The sequence below is a fragment of the Anabrus simplex genome, chromosome 1 (genome assembly GCF_040414725.1).
Source record: "Anabrus simplex isolate iqAnaSimp1 chromosome 1, ASM4041472v1, whole genome shotgun sequence".
Classification (NCBI taxonomy): Eukaryota; Metazoa; Arthropoda; class Insecta; order Orthoptera; family Tettigoniidae; genus Anabrus; species Anabrus simplex.
In genome coordinates this window covers 274,608,651-274,634,333 of record NC_090265.1, presented here as the reverse complement: position 1 = coordinate 274,634,333, position 25,683 = coordinate 274,608,651, and the positions used below count along the sequence as shown (strand labels likewise).

The window sequence follows — 25,683 nt, the reverse complement described above, 5'->3', positions numbered from 1 at the left end:
AATTCATGTTTGTTATCAGGGGCGATATGAATATGTTCACAGTGTATTTATGGTTTGATTATTGTAATAACTAGGTGGGACTTTCCCTGTATTGCGGCCACCCTGATTATTTGATCTGGACTCTCAGATCGTGCTCATGAGACTTTGACTTGCTTTTCTCATGCTACTGCAGTTTTTTATCCCGGTGTGTCTTGATTCTGCATTTCATGTTGCCTTGCGCATCTGGTCTCTGCGTGTGCATGTGTGGATGCTTTGTATGAATGTCGGGTCTGTGTTATTTTTTTTTTTTGGTACCTTATGGATGTTACCATCAGTTTTACTGTTTTATATACATTGTACCATTTCATTGCCCTGACCATATTAAAACGAGATGTTACAATAACAATGTTTGGCATGCATCGTAATAAAATGACAAAGATTATATAGTAGAGAAATACATTAGAAGAAAGTACGATCATACAGAATTAAATAGGCCGTGATTATGTTATAATAAAAGTACAGACATATAGAATTAAAGAAGCCGTAAATGTGTCAAAAAGAATACAGATTTAACGAATCAAATAAGCCATGGTCAGGTCGCAAGACATTCAGACCTATAGAATCCACGCGGCCGTGACTAAGAAAAATGCAGAATATTTTAAATTAAAGTGGCAAAGTGAACAATCACAATTACGTTGAGCATCGGAACGAAATTATTCATGCAAAATTTGTCACGTAAAGAAGGAGGAAGCTTTTATGGAAGAACACTTGAAGAATAATTGGAAGACTGAGTAATATTATAAAAATATTACACCTATCTACAACTAAATATCAAGATTAATGAGAAGGAAAACTTAAAGAAAAGAGAAGAAGAATTAAATTATCGGAGACCAAAGCTCAAATTGAAAGCTAACGCAAGTTACTAAGTGAAAAATAAGATATCGCCAAATCAAAATATATTTACGATAAACGAGAAGTTAACTAGAGTATTTACAAGTCTTATAACTGGAGACTGTCATTGAATTTTGATGGAATAACCTGTTTTAAAAATTAGAAATTAGACACAGGAGAATTTGTTGCGAGACTGAATTATGGTACTAATGATGGTGTTAAATATGTTTTTATCACATGCAAACGACGGCATCAAGATGAGTAACTAAGTCGGAGATGGGGCTGACAATTGATGGACACCTGGCCAGCTGATTCTACAAGCCCGAATCTGGTAGCCACTGGCCATATATGACGCAGCCATCACCTGGAGCCAGGGAACCAGAGATGATCAACTTGGAATCTAGCCCAGTCCAGTAACGCCAGCAGATAAAAGTTAAGTTCCATGCAGTTTTATCTATTCAAAGTAACCATACATGTTTAACTTTAAGAAGTAGTGCGTAAATGTTAGTAATGTGATTTTAAGAAGGTCAACATTTATATCTTCGAGAATTGTTTTCCATGTGCAGTGTTTTCGCAAAGAAATTATCATAATTGTCTTAAAACCTTGGATGTAGGTAATCTTCGATTACGTAAACCAACATTCTTATGTAGGGATGCTTATAGTCAAATGTGGAGAGATTGGAAAACGACATTTCGACTATTGCCAAAGAAAAGTGTTATACATATAATGTGATTTAATCCAGCTGTAATGCGCAGTGGAAATGGATGGTTTCATAGGATATTAAGACTTGGTTATTGCCAATTTGTCACCGCATGTAAGTAAATATGAGCCTGATTCATTCATACATGTATTTCTTTTACAGGAAAGAGGGATTGTGTGTATTTGAATAGAAATTAAACCCATTAATGCATCATTGTTGAAACGATACGCTGCTAAAGGAGAAATGATAGATATTTATATGTGTAATTAAGAGCACATACGATGTAATGATGAGTTTGTAAGTATGAATATTCTGAGGGATATATTTGCTGATATGAATAATGTGGAGTTACAATGTTTACGGTTTGAGTATGGAGAGAGATATGTATTTGTGATTTATTGGTAGTGATTACGCGACGTGATACTAACCATAGGTTATAGTGTCATGATTGCGGCACGAGTTTAGTAGCGGCATAGGATATTTTGGGTTCATAAGATATTCATACGGTGAAATACGTTACAGAATCCGTAGGCTGGTAACCATATACAGTCATCAAAATAAAATTTCCAAATAATAAATATTAAGGTGTAAACCTGATATCTTCTAGGAGAATTTCATCTGTTGTAATAAGTCTTGTTTGATTTTTTTGTCAAAGCCATGATTTGATGGGAAGAAGAATCTTCATAATTTAAGTCTCTGCCATTGACAAGTAAATATTTATCACCAGCAATATTATCTAGAATTCCATGAGCTAGTGATTGAACTTAGATGCGATCGTGAATCTTGATAGATGTAAGACTTGATAGGATAATGGTTAGAATTTATTAGGCGATACCTACATTTATTTTTTTAGGAAATAATATGGATATATTTATCCAGTAAAATGTGAAACTGATTGATATTTTTTTTTTGCATCAGAATATATTTAGAATAGCCATTTGAAGCTATGATATTTGGAACTTTGCTTTTTCTGCTAGCGTTACAATTGAAAATCAAGCCTGGATCAACAAAAAGATTAATAACTTGTTGAGAAGTAAATAAGCACTTTTGATTTAATTAAATTTTGATTTAACTCAATTTATTATTTTTACTACACTTCTGATCTAGTTCAATTTTGATTTTAACCACACTTTTGATTTTATTCACATTTTAACTTTCTTGACACTTTAATTTCACCAATATCCAGCAAGATTGCTACTTAGATTGATAATTACGAAATAAGACACTTCGTAAACTTTTCTTTGCTTTTATATTGTGAGAACCATAATTCTTTAACGAAATAATGATTTGATTTCAGTCAAAGACTTTGTTGATTTATCTTTTGACTGAAGAGACGTTGAATGTAATTAGATATTTTAACAATCAAATAATTCATCCCAAGGCAATTCATGATCATGAATAAAACAAGAATTTGAACATTTAAATTATTATTATTATTATTATTATTGCAATTTATTTCATTATTATAGCAGATCAGTTTACGTTGAACTCTTGCAGGATTATTTTTGGTTGGATGAGTTTGAGTGATGATTTTTATTGATATTTAAGAAAAAAAATGGAAATGCTGGTAAAACATAAGAGAGGATATGCGGGTCCCCAGTTGATCTCACGTTAAAAAAAAAAATTATTGATGCATATTAGTTACCCCTGAAAGGTATCGGGTAGCAGGTCAGAGAAGAATTTGACGCCAAAAGTGAAACGTGGAATGGAGGTAATTACTTTAATCGGAAATTATGAAGGTGTAAAGAATTTATTATTGATGGATTAATGGAGATAAATGTAGCTGCCGATACTTAGCATCATATTTAATGCACGATCCATACAATTGACTCCAATATGTGGTGTAGTCGGAAGAGGGGAAATAGCCGGTGCAATACACTGGACGCCCATTGTGGCGCGGTAGGAACTGATGGACGGTGCAATATATATATTATTAATCGTATATTCTTTGATTGAGGTTCCACTTTCATGAAAGAAATGTTTTGTGACAAATTCAGAGTACCATTGGTTGGTATTGTCTGAATCTATTGATACTATCCTTCCCTATGTACCTATAAAAATAAGTGAAGAAGTTGATGAGATTATTTCTGAGGAAGTAATAGTCTCCAAGAATATGCACGTGAGTAACATTTTTCCTTATGTATCCTTTTGTTTGTTACGTGCCCATCTCATATCTGCTTCAGCCAATTTTATTGTACCAGGAGGTACAACACAATGCCGCGCATTCAAAATTAGTGCTTAAATGAACTCCTCTATTGAACTAAAGTGGAAACTACTACAACAGGAACTTAGAACTTTAATCAGAAGATGTCACCATTGAAAAATAAAGTAATTGTTTTGTTGTGAAGTTTCCTAAACTGAGTGAATTTTTCCTTGTTTTGTTTGCCATTCATCAAGAAGTTTGGACATTTTTCTACAGATGACACCACTAAAAATTATGATCATGTACTCTGGTGCAAAGTGAAAGAACTTATAATTTAAAGAAGTTTTGTATTTCTAGGTTGTCCCTAACAGATCTATGTTCATTTATTTTTGGGTTGGCAATACTTCCTTTTTCTTTCTGCCAGTTTTGAATCTGGCCAATGAAAAATTTATGTAATTAACTTTCAACCTATCACAGGCTTCTTGTTCGATTCTGAGTATAACTTTGAGAATAACCAATTAAATTGAGAGGGTGTGGCTGGTTTAATCTTGAATGATCTCTAACCTTCCCTGAGGGTTTATAAACTGCAGCTTTTCACGTTTCTTGGCCAATTGATCGTTGTCTATTTGAGTGTGTGTGCTTAAGCAGGAGGCGGGCGGCCTCTTTCGTCGGCAACAGAACATCTATAAGGTAATGGCCACATAAATTACATCTTTCTTGTTGTAGCTACCTCCACAGCTTAATCCGAGGGGAAAGGTCCGAATCTTTAGTTATGTAACCTACTTTCCTAAAATGTAACTTTATTCCAGCTAATGTAAAAAGTTCATAAAATCTTTAACTGTAAACCGGGGATAGAGAGTAAAGTACCATCTCGAGCTCCCCTTCATCTTGGTTTGAGGTGACTTCGTCTTGTAACGGTTTTCTTCCTGTAATGTGTTAAAGTGTTTTCCATGCGTGCCACCTCATGTAGCTTTGGATTAGCCCCTGTTTTCATCAGCCGAGAGCCCTGTAGGTTTTAATTTTCATTATCGGAGAGTGCAGTGTACGCCTCCTTTCAGTTTGTGTTTCGGGCCGTTTACTTAACCTGTTCTTTTTCGCAAAGGCCCCATAGGTTGGGTACAAGATACCCCTGTTTCAATTTGTAAGTTGGGCCATGGAAGGCCAGAGTGTGTTCGAATTGTGTGTAATGTTGCCTCAAGCGGGCGGTTAAAATTGGATGAATGTTGGAGAGCCTGTTAGATCTTTTTCCAAGTTTTGATTATTGTAAAGAGCGCCTCTGGAAGGCCAGATATTATATTTAGGGAGCAAGTGCTCTTGATTTAGGGGATTTCTGCCCCTGTCTTTATGGTTCCTAATTTTTAACTTAAATGGTGTAAACTGGATCCGGTATCTCTGGAATTGTAAAACTACGGGTTTGAAGCCCATAATTTGTTAAGTTCACTAATCTTGAATTTTCCTTTTCTTGTTTCAAGATTGCTTTTGTACCTGACATATTGTTATTTGTTGAGTTGTTTTCTTTTTTAAGAAATATAACCTTCCGTTCAAGCTTTAAATTAATTTTGATATTATAGTTAGACCCATTGACCCCGGCACCTTCTTTAACCTCTTTCTGCTCCACGGGTATCCCCGTGCATTTCATGTTGCCTTGCACATCTGGTCTCTGCGTGTGCATGTGTGGATGCTTTGTATGAATGTTGGGTCTGTGTTATTATTTTTTTTGGTACCTTATGGATGTTACCTTCAGTTTTACTGTTATGGTTGTTTATTTGATTACCATGTCTCAGCTCCTGGCTGGTTTAGCCATTTTATTTTTATATTTCGGGATCTTATTTTATGTCTTATATATCATCTTTGACAATATTTATTTTTACTTCTGTAGCTATGGCAACGCCCCATTTTTCTTCCTCCCTATTACCTCTTTGTTGTTCTGTGATTATTCCTTTTGGCTGAAGTGCTTGTATGTCATTTCAAATTCTGAGAGAGGCTACTCTTTGGAGATTGTTGATGTCTTGGGGATTTGAAGTTTGACCTCGTTTTGTTGTGGAGGGGTTGCAATTACTTTTCGGGTTTAAATGCCGATATATATTATTAATCATATATTCTTTGATTGAGGTTCCACTTTCACGAAAGAAATGTTTTGTGACAAATTTAGAGTACCATTGGTTGGTATTGTCTGAATCTATTGATACTATCCTTCCCTATCTATATATATAAAATAAGAGTTTTGTCTGTACATTGCTCAGAATTTGAAAAGAATGGTATTTCTGTATCGGTCATGTCCACAGTAACAAGAAAATGCATTTTTTTACTTTGCCGTCTGTCTGTCTGTATGTACACGCATCACGAGGAAACGGCTGAAGAGAATTTAATGAAAATCGGAATGTAAAGTCGGGTGATGAACCGCTACAATTTAGGCTGTAAATTATTTTAATCACGCCGAGTGAAATGGTAGTTTAGGGGAAGGCCTGAAATTTATTTCTCAAATATTTATGTTATTAGTGGTCGTGTCTTAATGAAAATCGCTAGACAAAGATGGGAAATAAGTCGCTATAATATAGGCTATACACGCTGATAAAAATGGTAGTTTAGGGGAAGGCCTAAAATTTAATTGTCAAATATTAATTTTACTAGTGGTCCTATCTTCACGAAAATTGGTATGCAACATCGGGGAATAGGTCGCTATAACCTAGGCTATCAATAATGTTATTCACACTGAGTGAAATGGTAGTTTAGGGGAAGGCCTGAAATGTAATCTATATATAAAATAAGTGTTTTGCCTGTACATTGCTCAGAATTTGATATGAATGGTATTTCTGTATCTGTCATGTCCACAGTAACAAGGAAATGCATTTTTTACTTTTCTGTAATTTCTGTGTCTGTCTGTCTGTATGTATGTCTGTCTGTATGTATGATTGTACACGCATCAATAGAAAACGGCTGAAGAGAATTAATGAAAATCGGTATGTAATGTCGGGTGATGAACCACTACAAGCTCGGCTATAAATTATTTTATTCACGCTGAGTGAAATGGTAGTTTCGGGGAAGGTCTGAAATGTGATTCTCAAATAAGTTATTTATGTTATTAGTGGTCGTATCGATAAATACTACATAACTAGTTATGTCGTAAGTTAGTAGTAGTTATGTAAGAAGTTATTAAATTTCCGATCACTTATGTCTTGTACATTGTTACCGTACCGCATATAATGGGAGATATTCATGAATTTGGATTTTTGTTACCAAGTCCATATCAGCGCCGAGTCATGAGAAAATTGGTTAACAGAATTTAGTGAAAATCGATATGTAAAGTCTGAGAATAAGGAACTACAGTGTACGATATAAATAATTTTGTAAGACACCCTAATATCACAGAGTCGAAAGAAAACTAATGTGAAGGCCTGCAATATAGAAAGCTCATAAACTTTATCAACAATAACATTACATTGACCATTGTTTGTTGTGATGTGCTTTTTGTCTTCTGTTTCCTCTCATCCCCGATAGATAGGATTACTGCAGCGTACCGAGGTTTTTTAAATTTGCTTGACGTCGCACCGACACAGGTAGGTCTTATGGCGACAATGGGATAGGAAAAGTCTAGGAAGTGGAAGGAAGCGGCCGTGGCTTTAATTAAGGTACAGTCCCGGCATTTGCCTGGTGTGAAAAAGGGAAACCACGGAAAACCATCGTCAGGGCTGCCGACAGTGGGGCTCGAACCCACTATCTCCCGAATACCATCTTCAGGGTTGCCGGCAGTGGGGTTCGAATCCACTACCTCCTGGATGCAAGCTCACAGCTGCGCGCCCCTAACCACACGGCCAACTCGCCTCGTCGTACCGACTGTAGCAGCCTGCCTGTATATTGGTGGGAAGTAGCTGGGGTGTAAGATAACTTTCTTCTTTAGCATGCCATTCCTCTGGTTCATTCATTTTCTGATATATCTGGTACGTAACACACTGGTTCAACATAGTATTCGAGCTATACAATCCCTACTCTGAGCTACTGATTGGAATGAGTAGTGTGCATATTTAACGGAATAATGACAGGAGTGTTCACGGCAGTCTGCGACCTGGTTATTCCAGCTCTGGAACTTTGGACTCTTAGATCGGCACCGTAGTACTGTTCGTTGAAAGTGAGAAAGTGTGCGGTTTTTCATTTGATCGAGTATTTTATATGATAACATTGTTTTCAATCGCTACATTCCTACTGACGTTTTTATAATGACCTATGTTGAATTCAGTTAGGAAAACCACCAAGTCAGTCTTTCTGAGAATCCTGTAGCGAAGCACGGGTACATCAGCTAGTGTACCTATAAAAATAAGATAAGTGAAGAAGATGAAGAGATTATTTCTGAGGAAGTAAAAGTCTCCAAGAAAATGTACGTAACATTTTTCCTTTTGTTTGTTATGTGCCCATCTCATACCTTCTTCAGCCAATTTTATAATAAACCCTAATCTATTTTAACTTATTTCTGTCTTGGGTTGTTGCCTTTTATGCTTTATTTGTTTGTACAAGAGGCCCGGGTTCAATTCCTGGCTGTCTTTTGCCAGTTTCAACCAGTCTACAATTAATGACCTCATTTACAAAGGGTAGTGGGTGGATAGCTTAGTTGGCAGGGGCACGGTCGGAAATCAGAAAGTGAACAGTGCTCGAGGGTTAGGAGGTTGAAATCCCATGCAAGATTTTTTTTCCAACCTGTGGCCTGGGATGTGGCAAAGTTGCATACTTAATATTTTCCACAGGGCCATTGGTATGCAGCTGGGCTAGGAAACATGTAACACGATTTTAGTTACCCACATCGTGACTATGGCACGTTGCAACATCTCTGGTATAACAGATCAGCATGCTTCAGTAATGAGCTGTCTAAGGTGAATAGGACTGGCCAGCTCCTGTGCATACACCAGTTGTTTTACATGGCCCCACCGAAAAAAATCCATGGGCATAAGATTGGGTGATCTAGTGGGCCTGGTGGCATGTCCTAACATTTCTATTCATTTCAGGATATGACGCATGGAGATGGTTCCGGATGACCAACGCTGCATGCGGTGGATCTCCGTCATGTTGAAACCACATCCTGCAGAGGTCAAGGAGTGGCAGATGTTCCAAGAACAGTGGCCGTTCATCTCGGAGAAACCGCAGATAGCGCTCTCCCGTCAGAGGTCCTTCAAAGAACTTGGGGCCAATGGGGCTCATCCATGATGCCTTACCATACGTTCAAGCCCTACTGTACCTGAAACTCTGCCTCTCGTACCCATTGGGGATTATCCACACTCCAGTAATACATATTATGGCGATTAATGGTTCCATTGTGGAACCACGCTTTGTCCGTGAATAAGATGGTCACTAAAAAGGCAAGATCAGTGTCCACATCCTGTAGGGTACATGACAGCTTCGAAATCATGACCATGGAGCTCCTGGTGTAAGTGTAGATAACAGATGCCCGGCCTATGTTCGTCTCCTGTGCAATGGCCCCTGTGCTAGTGTGAGTGTTATGCTGGATAGCATTCAAGACAACCTCTTCATTGTGAGCAGACATCACGGGATGATATTGAGCAGGCCATGTCCTTCCCAGGGATGCAGTGACATCATTCCATTCTCTGAAATGTTATGCCTGTCTGTTGTCTTCTATCCGGATAGTGTTCTTGATATAGGCGTTGTGCCTGGTATGCATTCTGTCTAGCTTCTCTATAGATTAGAAATAGGCGTTCACGCAGCTACACACCTACCAGCCATTGTATGGTGTTATTGTTCCAAAAGGGCATACCTTGCCCTACTTGTGGTCTACAAAGCTTGGCACATGTCGTCGGCGGATACTTGTATCAGAGTATGCATATCTCTCCTGCAATTCTTCCGATATTTGAATTCAGGGATGCAGGTGCCTTGAATGGCTGAGGAGACCAATCCTGGCATGAAATATACGACCACATTGGTTGCACCGTATGGATGGTGGAGGTCTTGGTTGAGCCTGGCATTGTTTATGCCTCTGATGTTTTTCTGCTTCCTGTCTATGTTCACGCTCAAATTGTGCAACAGCAGCTGCAGTAGTTGTGCACCAGTGAGTGCAGTTTTCTGCAATGATATACCAAGTACTTGGATCATTGTGTTTCTGAAGGTCTTCTTAATCTGATCTACAGTATATAATGCTTCAGAGGGGCACCATGGAGTCTCCTGCCTGTACTGATATCACTATACAGAATTTTTCGAGGAAATCTGTCATCTTTCATGAGCTGGAAATGCCCAATCCATCTGAATTGATCAACGATGGTGGCGTTTATACCATTCATCTTTGCCCTCTCTAGAACTGTTGTTTTTGGAATGTAGTCATCCCATTTGTTGTTCATAATATATCTAAGCTTCTGTTGATGGAAATATTCTAGTTTCTTCATATCACAGCGATACAGAGTCTAGGTTTCACATCCATAGAGCAGGGTACAGATGAAAATTGCTTGATGCACCATCAAATTTGTATATATTCTTAGATCTTTATTAACGAAAAACCAATGTGTAAGACTGCCAAAATCTATATGGGCAGCACATATTCTGTTCTCCATGTCCTCCATTGACCAGTCACTAGAGGGAATACTTCCCCGATAGAGCAAATGATTTATTTGTTCTAGAGGCAGACTGGAGATAGCAATACTGAAATCTAGAAAGGCAAATCCAGGAGCTGGCTGTACGAATATCTTTGTTTTAGGAGTGTTGATGGTCAGGCTAAATTGTTCATATGCCCTAGTGAAACAGTTAACTGACATCTGCAACTCGTCAGATGTCTGAACTGGAGAAGCACTGTCATCCACATATTGCAGTTTAGTTACATGGGTGAGACTAGCAAATCCTTCTGGAGTCTGGCCAGATTGAATAGCACTCCATCAAGCCCAAACTTAACTTCCACACCTGTGTTGTTCTCAGACAATGTCTCGTAGAGTTTGGCCACTAGGTACAAGACAAAGAGTGTTGGTACAAGTATTATGTGCACACTTTTTAGCGATAGATTTACACCCTAGTGCTGAATCGGTCGACCTCGGCAATCTTCGAGATTCGTACTGGCAATCTTTGAAACACAAACTATGAATCGCTTATGCATCGCTGTGCGACATCTGGCGTACACTTCAGGTACCAGTACTGTTGTTATTTACACAGAAAGCGAAACTATAGAATTCACTCTAGGAATAAGATATGCATCGAGAAATGTTATATAATGTTATATGATGTGTGTGTGACACAGCTATTGGCTTAAGATAACAAAGGTTTAGAAAATTCATATCGATCGATCATATTATCGATTCAATTCAGATTTCATTCCCATTCAGTTGGCAGTACTAACAGAACCGGCAGAGCTCTCTCCTTACTCCTCAAACCCGTACGCAAATCTATCGCTAAAAAGTGTGCAGATAATATACAGCCTTGCTTAAGTCCATTAGTGATGGGAAATTCTTCTGAAGTTTCATTTTGGTACAACACTTGTCCAAGCATATTATGATGGAACACCTGTATCAATCCAATGAAGTATTCTGGGCAGCCAAATCACTTTAAATCCATCCACGCTGCTTCTTTAGGCACTGGATCGAATGTCTTTTCCAGGTCATAGAACACAAAAAGAAAATAATTTTGTTGTTCTCTACACTTTTCCTGGAGTTGTCTTGCACAGAAGTTTGTATCAGTAATGCCTATGGAGGAACGGAACTCGCATTGAGTTTGAGGAAATACCTTCTCAGAGACTATCTGATGACGATCCAATAGCATTCTAGCAACTACGTACTTTACCAGCTGTAGAGAGCAGGGATACATTTACGTTTATTTCTATTTAAATCCTTAAAAACTTGAATTTCAGAACTTATTTTAATGAAGTCTTCATAGCTCTCCACTGTAGCATAGAATGCATCCCATTGAAATATTTTCACCCTGATGTTTGGTGTGATTCCAACTGGCTAGTTAGCCCGTTCCGCCATACCACGGTGGGGGGTCGTGTGTGTGTCCTGGCTAGGTCAGTGACATGCTGTAGTTTACTTTCAGGTGTTTTATTTTTCAGTGATCCCCTTATTCTTGTTGTTACCATCATCATATTAAAATTGTTTTGTAAACTATGCAGGGGTTCCTAATGAATATTTAATGGGTTGCCTATTATACCGGTAATTTTTGTCATTTTCTTACATGAACTCTTTTGGAATTGTACTTGTAGTTCTTAATTATAATTGTAGTTGTTATTATTATTATTATTATTGCAAATTTAGTTTATTATCATCAGCATTGTAAATTAAGTTTTTTAAAAGCACTTAGTGGGGAAATTTAGTTTTGCTTGGTGACAATTCATGTCAGCAGGGACCTTGCAAGATTCCCATATTATAAGGATCAGGGAGAAAGCCTTTTAAGGTAAACCTCCACTTTGGATGAACTCAAGGGAATATTGTCACATCCAGGTGTCCTTCTTGGTTTTAGATTATCAAGAGCCTTTCTAAATTCCAAGGTTGCGGAGGATATTGTGGCACAGGTTTACAACAGCGGAAGAACTGCAGTTTAAGAGCAAGGTGAAGTGCTCCTTCTATCGGTTCAAGATGTCCTGTCTGTCAGTGAAAATGGTAGATGTATGATGTAGCCAATTGCTTGGGATGGGCTAAAAAAAAACACCCGTGCAGAATTCAAACATTTGAACACTGTCCACTATTACATCTCTCACCGTGCCCTTACCATGCGAGCTGCTGCAAGGCTTGACATTGAGCGCACAGTTCCCAGCCTATAAAATATGTGCTCCTGGTCTGTGTGTGCACCTGCAGTTGTAACGTTTTTGTACTGTGCTTGTTTTACGGGTTCATTCGAGGTACCTATAATGAATTAATAGTGGCCCTGCCTTCTAGCTCATAACCACACATTTAATTATATTACCCAGGTTTAGGGGGAGGGACCAATGTATTTCAGAATTGTAGTAAATATGGTAGGGTGCTGAGCCACACCTTATAACCTGCTTGTCTTGTTTTCATATTCTTCAGATACCGCATTTTATGCAATGTCTTATGTCAGTCTGTTGTGGCTGCTTAGCATCATGTATGCCATGGCCGATGTGTAATTTATTCCTATTTAGACAGATGGCATGTTGTGTGATCTTTGTAAGGCTGACGTTGGGAAAGAATTGTAAGATGGAGACGATGTTTTGTGATGTGGCTTTCGTCTCTTACAGAAGGTATTATAAATGTTTTAAAATGTTATTCTGTATGACTCTCATAGTTTGGAGTTGGAACTATGACTACTTCTTCTTGAGGCAATGTTTGTTACTATCATTCTCAGTTTGCTATAGGTATTAAGCCTGTTTATTAGGAGGTCTCTCGTTTTGTGTGTTATTTATTTTATTACCTTGTTTCAGACTTAATTTCTGTTACCTCCCTTCCTTCACATGTCTGCTTACGTGTGCTCATTTCGGCTAAGAGCGAAAGGTAGTATCGGCCACATTGATTATGTGCGTGGTGGGTTTGTTTGCTGTGTTTGGTTGGAGACCTTTAATTTCTCTTTATCTTTGATGTCTTGGCTCGAGTTTGTGCTCTACATTGTGTTTTGCCGCTGATACTGTATGATTTGTGTTCATCTTTCTGCATGATATGAATACATGTTATACAGTGAGTAAGTTGTTTACGTTGTGTGTTTGGACTGGGTGTGCCATGCCCCTTTTGCGGCAATCCAGGTTTCTGATCTGTGCTTTCAGATCAAACTCATGAGCCGTTGACAGAAGCATTTTATGCTGCACGATTCTTGTCGTCGGGTGTCGTGCCACTGTAATATAGTACTTTTTATTTTGTATGCTGGTCTCTATGTGTGTGCGTGAGTGTGCTGTGAATACCAGGCCTATGCTACTTTTCAGTATCTAGCTATTTTTTATTATCATTATTCCCATTTTGTCTTGCTTTCATTTCTGGCCTTTCCAGCTGATTTATTTGTTTATTTTGGATCCTAACCTCATTTTTTTTTGCCTTTCTGCTGCGTGTTTATTTATTTATTGTTACTATGGCAACCCTTTCCTTTACTCTCTTGTGTTCCATGATTGTTCTTTTTGGCCGGTCTTGATTTCGCTGGCATCTTTGATTTTATTGGGGATTTAATCTCGGTGGGGATTGTTATAAAATAAGAGCGATTATAGATTCTGATAATGTACCTCAGGATGATTATTTTTCCTATTTCGAGAGGGAAATGCTTTGGAATCTGATCTTAAGCGCTGTGCTCGCTGTGTAGTAAGAGAAGTATTATATTATAAAACAGATTCCAATACCATGCTTTCTAAGAGTATACTAAAGAATTACGAGATTGTGTAACACTCTCTTTCAATGGACCGTTTTTGAACATCATGTATGTGAGTAACTGACTTTCCATATCCCTATTTCTTTGTTCTTTTATGCCAGTCTTGGACTGATTTCTTCTCTGCTTATATTGTGTTTCATTTAAATTTACGCCTGATCTGCATTATTTTGTTATTATTTTTGGGACGTGCCTCTTTTACTCTGTTTATAAGCCTAAGAGGCCTGGATTCAGCTCCTGGAGATTTTCATAGCCAGTTTCGACCGATCCAGTGAAAATGGGTAGTAGTAAGTTAGTTTGTTGAGTGCATAAAACTAGATTGCAAAGGGCTGGTGGACCACCTGGTATATGGAAAGCAAAGGGTACAAACTGGCATACTAACATGACAATGCAATGGAAAACAGAAAGCAAAGCAAAAGCAGTTTATTAACCATAGTTTATTATTAGAGTCAAAGGATCATGCTCAGCATTCATTGTTATATTAAACAAATAAGGCTCACGTTTTCATTCACCACTGTTTAGAGCTAATCACAGCAATGTGTGCAAACTTTTTTTTAGCACATTCCAGAGAAATGGATTTTCTGCAAGAATGGCAGATGTATGCAGTTTTCCTTTTCTTGCTTTGAGTGCATGTATAGCACATTTTCCTCTTGTATAGTTTCTCTTCAAGGTAGCGCTTCCTTTACACACAAAATTCTTCTGATGCAGGACTGGAGTTCATGGGGGAGATGAATGTTTGAAACACTACCTTTCCATTTGCGGAAATACCAGTTTGTTTGTCAGAGTGTTCATGAATTCCAGTCTGGAGACAGATATGTTACTCTTATGACCCAAACATAATAAATGCATTCACTGAACAGTTATGGGCCACTGATGGGTGTGACATCAAACACAAAAATGAGTACATTTTCCATCCAGAGAATCAATGCCACCTTTCTCAATGACATATTAAAATGGATGTAAACATTTAGATCAATTAAATAAATAAATAAATAATTAAATAAATAAATAAATAAATAATTAAATAAATAAATAAATAAATAAATAAATAAATTCTATACATTTTCACTGCAAAACAGTCTTCTCTTACACATAGCTTTACCTGTTAATACAAGCTGGAATTTCAATGCCAATCATATTGCACCATTCTCGCTACAACTGTCAAAATCTTGTGAAGTAGGGAATAAAGCTGCTTCATATTTAAATCAGGTGTTATTTTAATCTCAACTTTCGTACATGAATCATACCATTCCAGAGTCAAGAAATGCTTTATTCATCATCGTCATCATCAGTGGCCCACTCCAGTCGCCCGGGTGTGGTTAACAAGCTCCTCCACTCCTCTCCTCCTTGTCTTCCACTTTTCCTGCTCCATTACTTCTGCCACATTTATTGATTATGCAAAATTACTCATAATTATTCTCCAACAACAGTGCCCTGTCTGAATGTGGTGGTGGTGATTTTTGTTTTGTTTTTAAGAGGAATACAACAAGGTAAACCATCTTCTTTGAATGCTGTCAGACTGTCAAAAAATAAAATATAAAAAATTGTAATGTGTTTCAATGCCTCTGTTTCTTCTGTACTTCATTTTTCCATATTCTTAATCTTATTTTCACCACCAGATTGCTAAAAAATTAACAAAATATGTTGTCATATATGCTTAAATATGCATGAACCATTTAAATATGCATGCATATATACTATAAAATCTTGTCATTTAGTTGCAAATAACCTGAAACACATTTATATAATGGTAGCATACAATTTGCAACAGAAGAATAAGATGATGCACAAATATGCTGAAATCCACACTCTAGTTGTAAGTCTACTTGTATAATAAAAAAATATTTTAAAAAGAGAGAAAATCTATTCCCCGTTAGACAATATATTTTCTAATGTCTAGAAAAGAGCAAGTTAAAACTGAGCCCCAATATGGGAGTGGACTCCTCAGTTGGATTGCCACACCCTTCCAATGTACTGTAGAGCCTGCTGTCAGAGTGGGGTGAAATGCTGGTATTTCCATGACTGAAAAAGCTTAGAGCGCTTGAATACTTTAATAGTTGTACAATTACCAAAAATACGATAATTTATCTTTCACGCAAAATCCGTCATATGAATCAGTTCCGACTATGACATGAATCTCAACAGACTTGCTAGAAGTGTTGGACCACCTATTAGAAGTTCTACTGACCATTCCAAGAAGAAAATAGAAATAAATACTGAATAAAAGCAGCTTGATTTGATGTAATTAACCAGGTAAAGACAACAAATTCAGTGTTCTTTGGCATAATATAAGCCCCAGCGATTTGACCACCACAGGTAAATTACTTGTTTTACGAGCAGGAGACTAGGAAGACACAGAGTAACTACTCTGCTTCGCTGATGCCCATGGTTGGATAGGTGGTTTGTCTACCTGTGGACAACAGATGCATTTAAATGAATTGGCCTACATAACTGCAACTGTTCTCATGTGATTTCATTGTCCTGAATTTTAGATTCATTTGCAATTGTTATGCAACAGGCCTGGTGCTGATCTACACATAGCAACTAACAAACCTACACATTTTTTGCCAGTAAATCACCTATCTTCCTTAGGTGGGGTGATGGTCCCCTCAGTTTAGGAAATGACACTGGAACCAATTGAGCAGAGTCTGACCTCAGGTTACGGGCAGGTGCAAAAGGTGCCTGTACTCCATGTCAGGAATGGCCTGATCACTTGCTGGCATTAGCTCTAAAATGCCTTTGGGAGTGGTGACCCCATTGTAATAACAGACAAAAATAAAATTGGTGCTTTTGAATCAGCCTTGGAAAAGGATAGGACATTCCCCAGAAATAATGCGCAGGTGGTGGACCTGTGAGAAGCGGGTGACCAGTAGAGAACTTTATTTAGGTGACAATAAACAACCTTGTGTCAATAACTGGAAAGTAAGAAGATGCGATTGATTTTATGGAGATGGGTTTGAATGAGGTTAAGTGGAGAGGAAAAGGACACAAGAAGTTGACGAAGGGATACACTCTACTGGAGTGGAGGATATAAGGCAAAGAATGGAGTGAGGATAATAACCGACAAGATCTTAGATGAATATGTACATAATGTGGATTACATAAGTGATAGAATAATCAGGATACATTTGAGGACAGAGAATGGAGTATAGGATTTTATTCAAGTGTATGCATTCCAGAGTGAATGCAAAGAAGATGATATGAAATAATTCCTGGATACAGTGGAGAGAGAAATAAAAGATTTGGAAGTGACCGTCATGGGAGACCTTAACCCTATGGTGTGATGCGACAGAATAAGAACGGAAGAAGTAATTAGACTTTCTGGATATGGAAAGAGGAATGAAGAGGGAGAGAAGTTGGAGTATTTTTGTGTGAGAAATGGATTAAGTATGGGCAATACACAATTCAGGAAGAAGAATAGTAAAAAGGTTACCAGATATGGATAGAGAAACAGGACAAAGACAGTAATTGATTTCTTCTTGGTGAAAATAACAAATTGTAAATAGTTGTTAGATGTAACAGTCTTGCCAGAAGTACCCTTTGATGGAGACCATAGAGCAGTAGTAGCAAAGAAAAATTAGTGAAAATGAAAGAAATAGACAAAAATATAAAAGTATGGATATGGAAGTAAAAGAAAAATAATTCCAAAATGAATTGAAACAACACATACCCAGAACTGAGGTGGAAAGTGTGGAAGTGAAATGGGGCATATTGAAGAAGGCGTATGTAAGCTGTACAGAGTCAACCTGTGGAGAATAGCTGATTAAAAAGAGACCCCATGGGGGAAAATGAGGGTAAAGGAAGCAGTGAAACGTAAGGAGAAAGCGTGGCAATTATAGGTATATAAAACAGATTAAAGTAGAAGAAGGTGCAAATGACAAAAAGAAGAGATGGGAAAGGATTTACTTGAGAGTTAGAAAAAGATGCATATAGTGGTAAAAGGATGATATATGGACTTGTAAACAAGAAGAGAAAAGGAGTAGTCTACTCAAAGGGGGTGAAAGGGAAGAAGGAAAGATAATAACACAGCAAGAGGAGATATGGATAAGATTGAAGGATGATGAACTCCTGAATGTTAGAAGGGGCATAAAGGAGATGATAGAGGCAGAGTGTGAGGAGATAGTATCAGACAGTGAAATCATAATGGAAGAAATGGAAAATGCTGTCAAAAGGATGAAAGTGGGAAGAGCAGCAGGACTGGGTGAAATGTGTGTGGAAATTATAAAAGCAGCAGAGCCCATTTGTCAACAATGACTGTATATGCTATTTAGATATATTTGGAAAGAGAGATCAGTGCCTAATGACTGGAGTAATGGAGTATTAATACCTGTATTTACAAAGGGGAATAAAAAGATATCAAGGAATCACACTCATATGTCAGGCAGCAAAAATATTTAAAGGGGTACTTGAAAAGAGAATGAGAAGAAAGGTGGAAGGACAATTATAAGAAGAGCACTATGGCTTTTGAAACAGAAGATAAACATTAGGCCCCATCTTCAGTATGAGGCAGTTGTTGGAAAAACACTGCAAATACGGACGAGAAATGGTAAAGACATTCCTTGATTTAAAAAAGATTTATGATAATGTACCCAGAGCAAAGGTATGGAAAGTAACGCAACGGAAAGGATTTGATAAACAAATGATAGAATATGTGCAAGTAATGTACAAAAATTGTTGCAGCAGTGTCCAGACATGTGGGGAGAACAGAGTGGATTCGGAACGAGACTGAACTATGATAAGGAAGTGTTATTCATAATGGTTATGGACAAAATTGTGAAGAAGACAAAGGTAAAATATGGGTGGGAGGCAGGGAGCTGCTGCTGATGATGATGACCGTATCCAAGTATCATAGAATGTTGAAAGCGCTCCAGAATGAAGCAGCCACAATAGCTTTATCACTGATTGTAATGAAGTCTTCAAGTTGGGTTTCCACAGGGCAGTTTGGACAGTGAAATAGATGCTCAAGATCTTGAATTGCACCACAGCGCAGTCTGTATTCTGTGTGTAACCCCATCTTTTGAGTGTGGCCTTGGTTCTAGTTATTCCAGTCCTTATCCTATTCAGGGTCTTCCACACAGGCCAAGATTGCAATTTATTGGAACTAGTTTCGACCTATTTTTTAAGGTCATCATCAGTTCCGTCTCCTGGCAGATTCCAGTCAGATAGTGGACTATTGTTGAAGGTTTGCAGAAAATATTTTACTAATTTTTAATGGTGTGCGGCCTCTGGAGAGGCCTGGTGCAGTTGATGCCTGATAGGCGACCTGCACATCTGTAGGAATGGGGCCCTACCAATGATCAATTCTAATGATGAAGACGGCACACATACCCTGCCTCTAAATCATCAGAATTAACCAATGAAGGTTAAAATCACTGACCTGGCTGGGAATCGAACCCAGGAGCCCTGGACCAAAGACCAGCATGCTCACTATTTACCCATGTAGCCGGGATAATGTGGTGTGGGAAGCAAACAGAGAGGAAGTACAAGGGCAACTCTACATACTGAGCGAGATTTATTGAAAACTACAGAATGAAAATCAGCGTGGAAAAGAGTAAGACAATTGAGTTCACTGGAGAAGAAAGGGAAGGGAAAGGAATTATAAAAATAAAGGGGGCTGGATGAGGGAAATGAATAATGATGAACAATTTAAAAACAAAACATCCTTTTGAAGTAGTTACACCATGCATTCATTTCAGCAGTGGAGTTAAGAGGGTTGTGCCAAAAATCAAGGATAGTAGAATGCTACACTTCGACCATTTGTCAAGACCTGTCAGATCAGCTATATCTCCCATATTACAATACGTCATAATGTCTCATCAAAGGCATATTCAAACATAGATAAAAACAGCTGGTCGGCAGTTGCAAGCTGTTGCTTTATTAGACAACTGTTATTTGTTTCGCACCCAGTGGCATCCTGTTCTAGACCTCCCAATCCACCCCCATGGCTCAACGCCCCTACCAAACAACCACTGCCCAGCCTGAAGGCTTGCAGATCACGAGGCGACATGTAGTCAACATGACAAATCCTCTACGCCGTTATTCTTCACTTTCTAGCTGTCAAATTTTTCCTCACGGAGGGTGAGTGAACTCGAATCTGTCCTTCAGTTTGGGTAATCTGGCCAGGAATTGAAGCCGGGGCCTGCAGGCAAGAGGCAGACTCTATACCCCTAGATTATTGAACCAGATCCAGTTCCAGACAAACCAGAAGAAAAGGTTCCTTTTCTTGGTTAAATAAGCACCCATTCATTTCATTCATTCATTCATTCATTCATTCATTCATTCATAACAAGTGTGTATGATAACACCTAACTTGAAAGGAAACAAGATCAAAGATTAAAAATAATATTTACCAATGATCTTGGTTTGTAAATCTCTTCCTTGTTGTCAATTAAAAATACAAAACACCTGAAATATTATATAATTATTGTTAAAACACTAATAATAGATCTCCTAACTGAAGATATTGAACATAAATTGGAATATCATTACTTCATAGTTGTGTTTAAGTTTAACTGTGGTGGAGGTTATTTTAAGTTAAACTTGTAAATGATAGAGAGGAGAAGAATTCCAAAACCCTTGAAGAATAAAGAGTATTGGTTGAAGAGTTGTTTGATAGAAAGGGCTTTGCCTAGAACCTAATAGTAATTGAATAAGAGAAAAGTAAGTATAAATGAAGGAAGGAGGAGTGTGACACAAGTATGTGGATACAATACTAGACTTTATTGCTGACCTTGATTTCCACAGCTCGCAAGCTGAGAGAAAAAGGCTATAAGGACACAGCACACAAAATGAGGCTGGATGCACTGAAGCTTATGACCTGGAGATAACAAACATATTCTTTAAGGCACGCCTATTGCACCCCATCACGTACAGCAGCGGTGGCCATGACATTCAAACTGCCTACTGGATGGTACAGAGAAAGGATGAACGGCTAGCGATTGGCTCCAGAGTCATTCCTTTAGACAATATTGTTTTCTAGCATACACTCTTGGTACCTGATTTATGACTTCACCTTCGGCCATCCATTCGACATTGAACATTAGTGAACACATCAAGTGGCGGCAACTTGCCAGACATGCAGAACAACTTACAAATAGTATTGGTCCCCTCCCTCTCAACATCTCCCTCTTAGTACGGAACCTGGTTGGAGATAAAATTTGGGTGAGTGCAACTGAAGTCCTGGGCGTAACAAAATCAGGAGGGTGTTTTGTTGGTAAACATGTCTGGTGGTGAATGAGGTTCAGCTTGCAGTGAAGCTCAAGAAGACTTCCATAAGAGGTTGGTGCAAGTATGAGACTGATGCCAACCTAACCTGTTATTGAGAACTCAAATCTTCAGCCAAATGAGCCATTGTAGCCACCAAATCCACACATCGTCTTGAGCTTTATGAACAGTTCGACAGGGCTGCGGGGTGCGAGTGATGTGTATAGACTAGCCAAGTCTCGTCATCAGCCTATACAGGACATTGCTCAGGTAGTACACAGCAATGAGGAACATTGAATGCTTCTGCAGAGATCAGCAGGCATTCTGAAGTGTTGGTGGGATTACTTTGATATCATCTGCAACGAGCAGTATGGATATCCACCTATTCCCACTGCTGACCCAGTCCAGGGTCTAGTCTCTCTCATTACACCTGCTGAGCTCATGGCTGTCATCCGTACCGTAAGAAATGGCAAGATGACTGAACATGGATGGCATTTTTGTTAAAGTCTAGAAAACGATCAGGCAATGTGGAGTGGAATCTAACAGGTGTCTTCAACAAATGCATTGAGAACGAGATCCCATCTGCCTGGCAGACAAGTGTCACAGTGCTCATCCAGAAAGGCAAAAGTGGTGTCACCAACTGTGCCACTTGCTGCCCTATATGCCTCCTCTGCCACACTCAAGATATTTGGGTGAGTCATTGATACCCATCCGCTCAGTGCCATTTCCATGTCATCAAACCGGTGTGGCACCATGAAAGGCTACGACACAACAGATGCGATCATGCCACCCAGCTGCTGACAGAGACAGGAGGAAAAAAGGACAGTCCATCTGGCCTTCTTAGATTTGGGAAAGGCATTTTGATTGTTCCTGCATGAGTTAACTCCCATGGTGTACTAGAGGCTTATGTCCGCCAGAACAGCTCTTCTTCAACAGTTCCACCAGCTTTGTCTATTGCGCTGCTGGCATCACCAAGCCATTCAACATCAGAATTGCTCCAAGGATCCACCCTGTCACTATTGTTTTTCATCTTGTGCAGGAATACGGTGTCGTCAGATCTGTAAGCGTCTTATCCCTGGACTCTGCTCTATGCTGACATCATGCTGGCTAGTGAGATCCCAGACGGGCTCAAGAGACGAGACCATTGGAAAATAAGGCTTAATGACTTAGGACTGCAGCTCAATCTTACAAAGAATACTTCGAGTGTGACATATAAATGGATGGTATTCTTATTATTGATGGTACCCCACTTGTCAAGACCTCTGATTTTTGTTACCTCAGCTCCTGAATAACGTCTGATGGTGATAATCTCCTGGAAGTTCAAACTAGTGTCAATGCTACTTGGATGAAATAGTGCCAAGTCACAGGTATCCTCTGTGACTGGATGACCCCCCTTGTGCCTCAAGTCTACAATATCTACTGCACAATAATCTGTCCAGTGGCACTCTATGTACCTGAATGCTGCCCAAAAACAAAGAGATACGTACAGATGCTTCAAGCAATGGAGATGTGAATGCTGAGATGGTCCATAGGAGTAGCACAACTTATCAGAAATGAAACCATGTGGAACATCCCCCAAAGCGGCTCCATTCCTGATAAGGTGAAGGAAGCGAGGTTGTGCTGGTGTGGTCAAGTGGTCAGAGTGGATGCTGAAAGCATTGCAACATGGGTACTCACGCTCAGTCCTATTGGGTGGAGATCCCCAGTTTGGCCAAGGAAAAGATACATGGACTGCTTGCAAGAAGACATGTGAGCCATCGGTGTCTGCCCTGCTAAGGCTGCAGATAGGCAGCCTACATCTTGATGGTAACAATACCACGAAGAAGAACTGGTGTAATATGTATTTAAAAAATACAGGAATTACATTTTACATAAATGGAAGAAATTTTCATAAGGAAGGCATTTGACCATACCTCCCATCTGAATTTATTTCTCTGTAGTTAACTTCATGTATTTTTTTGCTAATACAGCCTCTTTAAGGTGGTGGTGATTGTTACTTAAGGTACAAAACAACACGATTATCAGCCCCAGCTATTTAAAGGGAATGTATAATATTTAATAACAATATAATCAGAATGAAATTATCATACAATTATATTTTATCAAGCTGAGAAAAGAGAAAGACAGAAAGAGTCCCGTACGTAAGCAAGGACTGTAAACACCAAGAGGAGTAAGAAATAAAGTTGAATTTTGTCTATACATGTTTCTTCTCTCCCCCTTTCGTAGTAAGCTCCCTCTGTGGATTAGTGATAGTGCATTGGTCTCCAGATCCCAAGTTCATGGATTCAAACCTGGTAGAGATAGATTTTTGAAGGGGGGAATGAAGACCGTTCAGTACTCCATGTCATAGATTGTGGTCAAGTAGGAGATCCCTGGTGACACATCCAGGGTTTTCTCCCCAAAAATTAATTGAAACACATTAAAATGCTGCTTGATAGAGTGTTTCCCTGCCATCTGATAGAGTAAACCATAACGTTGAAATCGATTCACAGGCAGCCTAAATAATGTCAAAACAAAATGTCCACATGGTAGGTGAGGCCACAGATCATTATTATTCTCTTGCCTAGTCAAGTACCTCCACTTTTCTCTTCCTCAGCTTGATAATATTTATCACAGAAAAGGAATATTCCAGAGTAATTCATTTCCCTGTTCAATAACTAGGAGAAAGAAGTCTGAAAAACTGACCTGATTGTTGAAATGTTCTCCTGTAGATTCTGTAAGACATTTAATTTAGTTTTACTGTTCTGCCTCATTAAGTAATAGAGTTATAAGTAACTTTCAAGGTTTTAAACAAATAATACACCAATCCTTACACAAATTAACAATAATTTTAGGCAGCAATATACAACTAGAATTTAATGGAGTGAGCTTATGATGTCCACACTGCTTACAGGTAACATACAAGAACAGTTACATATCTAACAAAGTGTGAACAATAAAATGAACATGGAAAACAGTTTTATCAAATACAGCAAAGATCCTGAAAAAATTATAATGAACATTTTGACTTTCAAATATAATGTACGTCTACCCTTTACTCCTGTTTCCTGATACAGGGTTGGGGTTTAGGTGAGATAAAATGATAAAACATGTTTTTATGGCTGGATGCCCTTTCTGATGCCAACCTCAGCTGAGGATCTAATGAAATGAATGATGAATGTATGAAAATGGGTAAGGAGGAGGAAGGAATCAGCTGTGGCCTATGAATAGTAACTCTCCCAGATTTTGCCTGGAAGTGAAAATGGGAAACAAAAATAAAAACAAAAAAACTCTCAGGTCAGCTGACAGTGGACTTTGAATCCATTTGACTTCTGAACGCAGAGCTTGGCTCCATAAGCGTAGCACGTTAACAAACGCGACCACTCTGCTCGGTGACTTTAAAGTAGATCATTTAAAAAAATTCTAAATGAAAAGGTAAAACAGACATGAACATGTTTCACATAAATTATATTACCCTGTGGAAATGGTAGCATAATATCACTAAGTCGTAAATGATAAAGAATGTTCTTGGATTTTAGTCTAGAATTTAAAATCAATAAACAAATGCTGAATGTCACAAGCAAGGAAGTTGCAGGGAGATGTCATTTTAATATAAAGTACTTAATGAAACTAAGGCACTTAATTTAGAGCTTAAGAAATACAAATAAGAAGGTTGTAGTTTACAAGTTTTAATATAAGTATGAAGACCATTATAAGTAATTTGAATAACACATGATCTGACACTTGGAAGGTTAGCTGCAGTAATGTTAAGAGATAAGTACATATTTTACAACTTCACTGAATGATTGATATATTTCCTTTCTAGAACAATATGAGACATAAAAAGAACACACAGTAGATTCTTTATTTAATGAAACAATAACTTTTCACAGATCTTAGAAAACTTTCTTCTTTCCCCTAACTGGAGGGAGCTAGGCAGTAACAAGACACTGTAGAAGAAAAGACTAATTCGATGCATTACAGAATTTTCTTATTTAAATGCTGGAACATGAGGAACTTGCCTGAAAACATGTCGACGGACAGATCTACTCAAACCTGTAAAAAATCTCTTAATGGCTAGATATCCCTGAATATGCCACACTTGCTTGCGTGAAGTTCTTCTTTCATTCACTGCCATTGTCACTTCCTTTCTACATATCCCTAAATTACTTTCTGTTGTTGGTTCAGTTAATCTTCTTTTTTTGCACAGAGATTCTCTCAGTGGGTAAAGACTATCTTTAGGTCTTGCAGAAGAATCCCAGCCATTTTCCTAAAAAGAAATGTCAGTACCACATGATTAATATTTTTGCTAAATTAACAGCCTGGCCAAATTCTTTACAAATAGGGAATCTGCCACCTGGGCGACTGCCCTAAATGCAGATCAGTATTGATTGATTGATTGATTGATTTACAAAGAATTTTGAAATTCATACAATATCATCCTCTCAGCAAACACAGCCACAACAGTATTATGAAGAAACTGCTTGAGAAAGTATACTGGTCCAGTACAAATAT

General features: G+C 38.3%; 1 protein-coding gene across 2 annotated transcripts in view; it reads right to left on the bottom strand.

The window, feature by feature from the left end:
* LOC136886855 (rho guanine nucleotide exchange factor 39) overlaps positions 1 to 25,683 on the bottom strand; it is a 393,358-nt gene that overhangs the window by 25,986 nt on the left and 341,689 nt on the right. The window contains exon 10 of one of the 2 annotated variants that reach the window (XM_067159719.2): positions 23,875 to 23,903. In XM_067159719.2, the coding sequence (XP_067015820.2) occupies positions 23,875 to 23,903 (29 nt within the window). Of the gene's footprint in view, positions 1 to 23,874; positions 23,904 to 23,940; positions 25,439 to 25,683 lie in introns of those variants that run through there. The other variant, XM_067159708.2, reaches the window with a different exon arrangement.